Below are 10850 nucleotides of genomic sequence, written 5' to 3'. Positions count from 1 at the left end.
CCTGGGCAAGGTATGGTCATCCGCCCCACTTTTTTCCCCTCAACCCAGAGTCTGAAGAAGAAGAAGAAATAAATATCTACAAGACGGAAAATGTCCAGGGGTTGATAATATTCTTGCGGAGCTTATTAAGAATACTGGCGAAATAACAAGGAATGTTTTTTTGAATTAACTGCATTTACGAACTAGGTGAATGGCCAGAGGACTTTTACTCTTCAATCATCATACCTATTCAAAAGAAAACAACTCCTACTGGTTGTAATGACTATAGAACGATACATTTAATCACTCACACATCTAAGGTACTCCTCCATGTCATAAAATGCAGAATGGAGAGTTACATTGAGCAGGAACTTGACAACACTCACTTTGGTTTCCACAGAGATTTGTCTACACGTGATGCCATAAAGGCCTGTTTTCACATGTGGGACTGTGCTTCGACCGTGCTGTGTCGTCCGCAATCGCCAAACAGTATAAACCATTCCATTTGCACTGAACAGCAGTTGAGTATTTTCACATGTAGGACTGTGTCCCTACCGTGCTGGTACTGTGCTGTCATGGATCGCCAAGCAGAGCGATTACGGCCCACACAGTCGTCGCCTGGTCTCAGCACAGTACCACATGTGAAAATTAGAAACGGTCGCCCTAGTGTCGTCAAGCCGGACTTCCGTCTTATTTCGGTGGTAATCGGAAGCACTCGGTCGCACGTGATCCAGAGATAAACGAGGACAGAATAACATAGAGTGCGTAGTACGCAGTCTGAGTACTGTGCTCGTTGGTTGAGATACATTGTGTGATAGTTTGCAGTAATAGGTGTGGCGCAGTTGTCTTCCTTAAAGAACAAGTGATAATTTTAGTTCAACAACATGAATGCCTTTATAATTTGCAGCATAGAGACTATGACAACAACCATTTAAAAGACAAAATATGGAAGGATATTGCAGTGCAACTCAACATCACTGGTAAGTTTCTTTTAGAAGCCTGTTATTGTGCAGGAAGATATCGTTTAGGCCAAACTGAAGTGATTAATTTGTACTTCCCCGCTATTTTCAGCTGAAGAATGCAAAAATAAATGGACTTTGCTGAGATCTTACTATAGAAGAGCCTTGAACAGGAGAAGAACTATGAGTGGCCAGGCTGCCAAGAAGATTAAAAGATGGAGGTTTGAAATGCAAATGGAATTTCTCAAACCTTTTCTACAGGAGCGAGAGTAAGTTCAAATGTTTCTTAGGTTATCCGTAAAAATTACAAACAATTATTATTATTATTATTATTATTATTATTATTATTATTTTCAGAACTCACACAAATTTGGACGAAGAACGGGAGGAAAGTGAGGGCACATACGAGTCTGCTGATAATAATGCTGATAATTCAACACCACGATCTACTCCGTCCCCAGCGGTATCAACGGTGTCAATAAAGCGTAAAAGAGCAGCATCACAGGAGTCATCTACACGTACATCTGATTTAGCGACAACGTTAAATCAGTTTATTTCATCCAGAACCACAACTCAGCAAATGTTGGACCCAGCCAAAAGGAAACTGATGACGTTCTTCGACGACATATCCGAAACAATGCTGAAATTTAATGAACTCGAACAGGCAGAAATTAAACGGGAAATTTTCAACATTGTTAACAACAAGGAATTAGAAATTCTTCGAAAGGAAGCAATGCAGAGAAACAGCAATATAGTGGGATATAATTTAGCTAATATGAATACTGGAAACAGGACCCATCACGTTTCCGCACATGGCAATCTCCCTCATCTCAGCTTGTATGATCCTGGCACAAGTACTCCAGCCATAATACCGAGTCAAGAAACTCATTAACAGTAGCCTAGCATGAAGGACAGAATATAACATTAACATTTTATTTTTTTACTAGTGTCATTTAATAACAGAGCATATGTATCATGTATTGTGCTGAAAATACAGTGAATAAAATACAATGAAGCAAACTGTACACGTACGTCTTTGTGTTATGAGTTATTAATCACACCTTCCTTCCATCACAATGTCCCTTGTCTAGGGACCTAATTTGTCATTCATGAAATATTCTCGAAACGTTTCCCTGACTCTTGTAGCCTCAAAACTTCCATGAACCCCAACATGTGGTAGCGCAGTAAACAATGATTGCTCAGAACGTATTCTGTTGTCTTCGTAATCGTTTACTATTGGCAGGTCACTGAGTAAATAGTTGTGTAATACACAGACTGCCAACACTACTTTTTCAGCATTTTCTGGGTGCATATGGAGTCTTCCATAGAGTACCCTATGTCTCTGGACAGCAATGCCAAAGGCATTCTCCACTACTCGTCGTGTTCTCGACTGCCGGAAATTATAATTCGCCTGCCTTTCATCACTGCGAGCTGTGGATCCAGGGTACGGACGCATCAGATACGTTTTTAGTGGGAAAGCTTCATCACCAAGTATTACATAAGGCACAACAGGTTCATTACAATTTGGCAACGGTTTAGGACCTGGTATATTTAACGTTTTGTTTTCCAAAGATCTTCCTAAAACTGATCTTGAGAATAGTCCTCCGTCACTGGACTTGCCATAACCTCCTACATCAACAGCAATGAATCTGTATTTGGCATCCACTAATGCCAAAAGAACGATAGAGAAAGTATGTTTATAGTTATAAAAGAGAGACCCGCTGCTTGGGGGCGCTTGAATAACAACGTGTTTTCCATCTAAAGCTACTATACAGTTCGGAAAACGCCACAGATCATAGAATTCTTCAGATATTTTCTTCCACATTTCCTCAGTAGGTTGGGGCATTTCTTGTGGAGACAAAATGTCCCAAATAGCCTCACATGTGGAGACTATTATAGAGTGAACAGCTGTCGGGGAAATTCTATAACTGAAACTCATGGAAATCTGCGAATTTCCAGATGCGAGATACCTGGAAAATTTGTAAAAATTAATATTAATATCTACTCAGTGTACATTTCAATGTTAATTAACTGCATATATATGCGTATAATGCTAGTGGACATGCAAGTGGCAAATTTACACCAAACGTACACTGATGTACGATCAAAATACTTCGGTACATATGAATATTATTTACCGTAATGTTAATGCTAGTCTCTCTTCTGCACTAATGGATTTCCTCCATTTTGAATTCTTTTTCGTGAGATGTGGTTTCAGTTGTTGAAGCAAATTGTCAAACTTGGAGTAACTCATTCGAAAATATTTTACGAATTTTTCTTCGTCATTTCGTAGCCGACCGAAAATTGTGTGAAACTCTCCTTCTTCTTCTCTCGTTGTAAACAATTTATGAACCCAGTATCGTTTCTTATTTTTCTTCTTCTTTTGTTGTAAAACAATGTACACTGCACAGGCGATAACTACGTCTTCTTCGTTCGGATCCATGTCTCCAACCTGTGAGCACAGATGCAATGAACAAGGACCACATGACCACAGCACAGTCGCAGCACAGTCCTACATGTGAAAAGACGGAGTAGGCGACACCGCCGTAGCACGGTCGAAGCACAGCCGAAGCACAGTCCTACATGTGAAAACAGGCCTTAATTACACTGCGCTGTATGGGAGAAAGGTTGTTGGGCTGCGGAAGGAATTTTTATGTATGCTTCATTGATTACGAGAAGCCATTTGATAAAGTGCCATGGAACAAACTGTTTCTAATTCTCGTTGAGATAGGTTGCCTCCATGGCATGATACAGTTGTTATGCAATTTATATAAACATCAAAATGCAGTTATCAGGTTTGGCAACGAACTAACAGCCCTTGCAAAGATACTGAAAGGAGTGAGACAAGGCTGTCTGGCCTCACCATTCCGGTTTAATGACTTTGCTGAGAAAACCATTAATGAATCTATAAAAAAAAAGCTTGGAGTGAAAATAGGAGGGAGACTAATGCAGATAATCAAATTTGCCGATGATCGAGCTATAGTTGCGGGTAGTCCAACTTTATCCAAAATATTGCTAAAGCTGAATGAAACAGTTAAGGAATTTGGTATGAAAATCTATATTAATAAAACAAAAATCATGATGTTCAGTACGAACTTAGGTCCATTGCACGTGATGATCAGTGGTGAGCCTGTACAACAGGTAGCACAGTTCAAATAGCTTGGCCAGATCATAACAGAAAACCTTCAGTGTCAAACTCAAATAAAAACACGAAGAGCAATAACAAGGCAAGCCTTTAGAGATAAACAGTGCCTTCTATGCCAGAAAAGAATGTCCCTCACCTTACTTAAAAGAATAATGAAATGTTATGTTTAGTCTCTTGTGCTGTATTGTGCTGAGACCTGGACGTTGACCAAGAGTGATGTTAAGAGGCTAGAAGCCTTTGAGATGTGGTGTTGGCGTCGGCTGTAACGGATAAGTTGGGTGAAGAAGTAGACCAACTCTGAGCTATCGAACATCGTCCAAGAAAAGAGACAACTGTTTAGTCAGATTAGGAAGAGACAACTTTCTTGGATGGGACATAGGCTTCAGCATAGGAATGTGTTGATGGAAATTTTGGATGGTAAAATACCAGTGAAACGACTTCGTGGAAGACCAAGAAAAACATTCATGATGGCATTTCTTCTGAACTCAGGATGCAGGAGCTATGAAGATGCCAAACGTACTCCACAGTATTGACCCAATTGGAGAAGACTCCTCGCAGTGGCAAACCAGTCATTAGACTGAATTACTGAAATAATAAAATAATAAAAAGTAATTGAAATGGTGACGAAGTACCCATTAAATATGTTAATTCTTTGATGTCGGTCAACAGCAGAACATGGTCTATATCATGCATACATGCATAACACGGCGAGCGAGTTGGCTACGCAGTTTTTGTCACGTAGGTGTCAACTTGCATTGGGGAAATGGAGGGTTCGAGCCTCGCTGTTGGCAGCTCAGAAGATGGTTTTCTATTGTTACCCATTTTCACACGAGACAAATGTACCCTAATTAGGGCCACGGTCGCTTCCCTCCTAGTCATAGCCATTTTCTCTTTCATTGTAGCCGTAATACTGTACCTATCTAATTTTGTGCGATGTAAAACAAATAGCTATATACACAGTAAATACATAATTATGCCTTTCAACATTCAGTCTGCAGGCCTCAGTAAATGAACAAAACACCTCTACAATCCTCCATTTGCAACTAGCGCTGTGATCTCTTTTAGTACCACTCGTCTTTTCTTGAAACTATTGAGAACTGAGCATAAATTGAGTAACCTCGATTCCCTTTCAGGCTCCACACCGAGGCCATGATTTCCCTAGGCAACCTATCCTCCCCCAATCGCCGCACATAATCCTAACACCGAAGACGGTTCATAAGCATAGCTCCATCTGTCGATTTTTTTAACTTAGCTTTTATATCAGCATTATGAGTCCACTTCTCTAACTGCCCTTTATTCATTACCTAACTTCAAGTCACCATGTACTTCCTGACCAGAGAGAGAGGGTGTAACCCTCGAAGTGGCCCTCCTTCCCCCTTTAGGGAGGAATGAAACCTTTCAGTCTGATTTCCTCCTCGCGATGTTTACCTGACTGTACCGGAAATCGCCTAGCTACTTTTAAATCTGTTACTTCCAGCATATGGATAAGCTATCCTGATTATACCCTGTTTCTACTCCTGTACAATGAAGTAGGTCAGAAAACAGCGATGTAAAGATAAGTTCACATCTGTCTTTTCAGGTTCGTATTCCCTACACGAGATTAACATTCCAATCAACTTGTATCACTTTAGTATTGGAATTGTTTTAGGATGCATTTAGCAGGCTTAGGGATAATTTTCGTGTTTTCTAGGCGACTTTTATTATATTTTTTATAAATTTTATTCGTTGAATTAATTAATGACCTAAGTTTTAACAATAGGTGAAACGATGCTGTACTGTATTTATTTGTGCGGCCGTCTAGTTCTAGTTTTTCCCACATATTCTGCAGTCCTATAATTTGGAGAACGTGAAATCACTGTGGAAGTGTACAATTTCCTTTGAGGGAGATGGTTTCAATTAACAGCGCTACAGATGTATCGCCGAAGCGAAAGGTTTAGTGGACTGTGAATGTCATTTTAAACTTTAGAATACCTTAGAAGATTCAGACAGGATTTACGCATGAATCTGAAATTTGTACACCAAGAAGAGTGGACTATACACCGTCAGTTGGACCATGAAATTAACGACGGGGAGAAAGTTTTCCACCGAAAGTCATTCAATTCTTGCTTCAGAGTTTAACACCTTGGCTGATGACGATGGTACGCAAAGACTTTATGGTTTCAACTGGTACAGTTTACGATTACATGTATAGTGTAAGGACTTTCAAATTATCTTGAAATGTACGATTTTGAATTCAGTATAACGTCCATAGTTTTCAGATCATATATGTTTCATTCAGACGACAATACACAGAATATTCATTTGTCCATTATTTGATTTAGGAAATAGGCCTATCTACAGACTATATACAAGGCATTATAAATGTTGATTACTGAATAAACGAATGCCCAAATCCTACAATTGTAGATGTTTAGAAGCAGATGGGAGGAAATCCTAAACTGAAATTGAAAATATACAAAGTAAGTGTTAGGCGTAAATCCACTCTATGATCATGAAGACATATTTTTCTCGCCACTTTTCAGAGTTTAACACCTTGGCTGATGACGATGGTACGCAAAGACTTTATGGTTTCAACTGGTACAGTTGAAACTAAATCACGAAGTTTTCAGAGACAGTGGGAAGACCATGGAGGTACAGTCCCAGCATTTTCCTTTGTGAAAATGGGGCAACCACACATAACGAGTGCTGCGGAGAGTGGTGTTCAAATCCACTATCCCCCACATGCAAACTTATTGGTACACGGCCCATACCGCGAAGCCTAAGAGACAGTATGCATATTTATTTATTTAGACTGAAAGCTTTTCGGACTCACAACGACTCCACTATCAGCAACTCTAGACAGCCTAGGAATCACTGCGTAAGTATGGAGTGAGGTTATTTCCTGTTGCTTTCCTCTCACAGCTAAAGGTACTATAAGAAATCATTCTAACAAGTCAACTAAAATTCACATACCAACCTTTTAAGTAACCCTTTCACTTGGATATTGCCCAAGCCAAAGATGAGGCAGACGGACAGTTCATTAAAATTAATTGGTCATTATACACACCATTGCCAATGCTTTGAAAGCTTGGTGTTACGAGCAGCACACTTTTCTCCAGGAATACTTGGAACGAACAAGCAGATAGTGGCTTTTATCTAATCAGATGTCGAACATTATTGTCAACCAAAAAAAAAAAAAAAAAAAAAAGGCTTCCCTTGAAAGGAACATCGTCGAATGGAATAGAGCTCGTGGTGAATACGATGTATATTAAATTCCAAAGTTTGCTTATGTGCTACTGTGCGACTTCGCTTTGCATGGAGTCAAGGGTCATATCTTGCCATTGTGGCGAGTCGCCTCGTAATATCTGCATCAGTTGCACCTCCTTTCTTGGTCCACTCTTGCTCTTTTCCTACACCGACCTTATTAGAGCATTCCATTTTCACGCCTTTCCTGGCCCTTGTCTTTCTTTGGCCGATACATTTATTTCTCGAAGTGTCGGATCTCTTCCATTTTCCCCTCTGATTAGTGTCAATAGGGGATGATTGCCCAGTTGTACTGCATCTTAAAACAATAATCACCACCACCACCACCACCACCACTTTTTCCAAAGCAACCACATTGTACATATTTGGTCATTTCTAGGAATACCAACGGGTGGGTTGGGGGGGGGGGTGAGATATTTTGTACCCACCACCTGATATTTCTTCCTCTATTTTTTTAATATGTGAAATTAAAGGCTGTGAAATGTATTTATTGTTACTAAGAATGACGCCGAGTGGTGTAGTTGGTTCAAGTATCCCCCCCCCCCCGGTCGGTATTTGACGTAAGAAATTTCGTATTTTGTATTTATTGTAACATTTAAATAGTTTATCCTTTGTTGTGAACTCATTGTTGACTTCTACTAGGTTACTAGGCATTATTAACTGGATATAAAGTGCATAGTTCTGTGTCTACTCCAAGAGCATTCAGAGTGAGTAATTTGCACCTGATGGATGCTGAAATATTATCAGAGCTAGACAGTTGGTATAAACATGATGACAGTGATATTACTGTAAGTACCGAGCTCGATAGCTGCAGTCGCTTAAATGCGGCCAGTATCCAGTATTCGGGAGATAGTAGGTTCGAACCCCACTGTCGGCAGCCCTGAAAATGGTTTTCCGTGGTTTCCCATTTTCACACCAGGCAAATGCTGGGGCTGTACCTTAATTAAGGCCACGGACGCTTCCTTCCCACTCCTAGCCCTTTCCTGTTCCATCGTCGCCGTAAGACCTATCTGTGTCGGTGCGACGTAAAACAACTAGCAAAAAAAAAAAAAAAAATTACTGTAAGTGAAAATGAAGATGAGACCGAGGATATAAATTACGTGAATGAAGATAGAAATGATAGTTCCTACTCAGAAAGTATACTTTATCAGATGAGAGTGACCGTTCTACAGACAGTGGCATTTCTGGGTAAAAATGTTTATTCTACAGAACCACCTCGAGTGACTAGACTGAAAGTAGAACTATAAATAATAGATGAAAAAGTTTTATCTCTTCTCCCTCAACAGCGTGTATTGAATACGGATTGGGATGGCATTCTCCGCCACGCAGCGCTCCAGTCGATTTTGGCTACATGATCTCCAAGTGTATTTATATGCGAGTGTTTTGGTGGTGTTCTCTGCAAACTTTTATTGATTGATATACGAGTACTAACACTATTACTTCATAGTATTAATACCTGAAATACTATTGTAGGAAGCATTAAGTGAAAGGAAATTGAATTTCTTGCCGTGTGTTGAAGTTATCTTCATGTGATAATTTTCATGCTATTTAATGCAACTAAACAGAATTTTAGCTCTTACATTTTCCTGAGTGCTTAATGTGAGTAGTGAAGATGCCTCGATGTTTTTCACCAGGATACAGATCAGGCTAATGGACTGTAAAGAGTTAAGACGGTTTTTCAAACCCCCTTTTCGATAAGGGACATTTTATCAAGTGGAAAAGGACCATACCAAGGAAGGATAGGGAACTTACTGAAAAGTCCAACATCTGTGATGCTCACTTTTTAGAAGATTTAATTGTAAACTTTGAAATTTTTTTGAGGGAAGGAAAGGAAGTACTTCTCCCAAGAACCAACTGACGATTGAAATACTATTCTGTTCCACATATATTTCCTAATTTGCCCAAGCATTTGTCTAGTAATGTAACTAGACGGAAATCAACCACAAGAAAAGAAACTCGTCTGATAATCTTCTGGCAAACACATACCATAAATGTTCGAAATTTCTTGATTCTGTATCCCCTTGTGATATCAAAAATATTCAGTTCACTAACACGCCTAAATCCGATGATTCTAAATTTGAAGTGTTAAAATTAAAACAACAATTAAGGAACCTAAAACGGGACTTGGCCAGGGCAAGCAAAACGATTGTTAGAGAGGGCTACAGTTTCTGTTCTGCAAAGTGAACTTGGAAGGATGAAACAGAGACTTTCAGGACAAGGTGCCTGTCAGTGTAAATAAGGGCTATCTAGGTAACAAAAAGTTATTGTGGAAACTATGTTGCAAAAGTGTCAGTAAAAGAATCCCAAAAGAATGAGGTATGACAGTGAGTTTCATTTAGGTTTTTATCACACATATAATCACCCAAGAGCTAAAGACACTGCCTGAAACATGGTTTGCTGCCCGTTCCATCTGAGGTGCACTTAAGGAGGTTGTTAAATGGTTTAAAATGTTCATATGATGTAAATAAAAATGCTCTTCATGCAATTAAAGACTATTTCACTGAGGAAAGGGATGAGAATAAAAAGACAGGGATTGTCATTTTTGACGAGGTGATACTAAGAGAAGATGTACTAGTTTAATTGGTCCTCTTTTCCTCATAGATGGATTTGTGGACTTCGGTAATGTAACACCAAAAGACCAGTGTAATGTGTTGGCTGACCATCCCCTTGTTTTTATGTTTGTCTCTCTCTTACACAGTTGCGTTCAACCAGTTGCTGTCTTTCCTAGTATAAATGGTACTCTTGGAGAGCTTTTGGCAAAAATGTTAATACAAATTATAATCCAATTTAAACAGGCAGGGTGTAAACTGGTAGGGTTCACATGTGATATCAGCCAATCAAACAAAAAAGCCTGGCGTCATTTACAAATATCAGGAAAGAAAGTATATGTTAAGTGTTGTTTCTCTAACCCTCTTGATGGAAGTAGAAAAGTATGGCCTTTTTCAGATGCAGTACATGTTTTAAAATGTATATGCAACCACTTCCATGACAAGCGTGCTGCCGTGTTTGATATAGACACAGAGGACTATCACTTTTATGAACTTGTGTACAATACTGACAATTCATCAGAACTTGCTGGTGTAAAGGCATGCAGTATATTGACTTTTGCACATATACATACATCCAACCTCCTTGCAGCGAATGAACGCCCGTATTGCCTTTCAGTTAATTAGCACTAGCATGGCAAAAGCCTTACGTATACATTTTTTAAAAAGATAAACTGGCATTCCAGGTTTTGAAGACAGTGAAACGATTGAAAGAATCACGCAGGCGTTGAATGATATGTCTGATGCTTTAAATTCCACCACACCATCTTTTGCTTTGAGGGAAGATCCGAAACACCATCAGGTTGTACTAGACATGCTTGTAATTCTAAATAATTCAGATAGTACTTTTGTTTCCAACAGAACATTATAATAATTGAGAGTTACTATTCAGAGTACACTGGAAATTGCTATTTATTTGTGGAGTCAAGGTTTGAACTATGTATTGACAAGAAAATTTTAGCAGGAACCACTACAGAG

At 39.3% G+C, this 10850-nt stretch overlaps 1 protein-coding gene across 1 annotated transcript; it reads right to left on the bottom strand.

Annotated features, from left to right (window-relative positions):
- Positions 1–2025: 2025 nt before the first annotated feature.
- LOC137501013 (putative nuclease HARBI1) lies at positions 2026–3381 on the bottom strand. Its single transcript, XM_068227873.1, has 2 exons — positions 3077–3381; positions 2026–2908 (listed from the first exon to the last, which is right to left on the bottom strand). The coding sequence occupies exons 1-2, from the start codon at positions 3379–3381 to the stop codon at positions 2026–2028; spliced, it is 1188 nt and encodes a 395-aa protein (XP_068083974.1).
- Positions 3382–10850: the final 7469 nt, after the last annotated feature.

This window comes from Anabrus simplex, chromosome 1, assembly GCF_040414725.1.
Source record: "Anabrus simplex isolate iqAnaSimp1 chromosome 1, ASM4041472v1, whole genome shotgun sequence".
In the NCBI taxonomy this organism is placed as follows: Eukaryota; Metazoa; Arthropoda; class Insecta; order Orthoptera; family Tettigoniidae; genus Anabrus; species Anabrus simplex.
The sequence above is the reverse complement of the archived record's forward strand: the minus strand, read 5'-3'. Positions and strand labels throughout refer to the sequence as shown.

Coding starts and splice junctions, on each gene's coding strand:
- LOC137501013 (XM_068227873.1), bottom strand. CDS start 3,381: ATGGATCCGAACGAAGAAGACGTAGTTATCGCCTGTGCAGTGTACATT. Junction 2,909..3,076: donor AGACTAGCATTAACATTACG/GTAAATAATATT, acceptor CAAATTTTCCAG/GTATCTCGCATCTGGAAATT.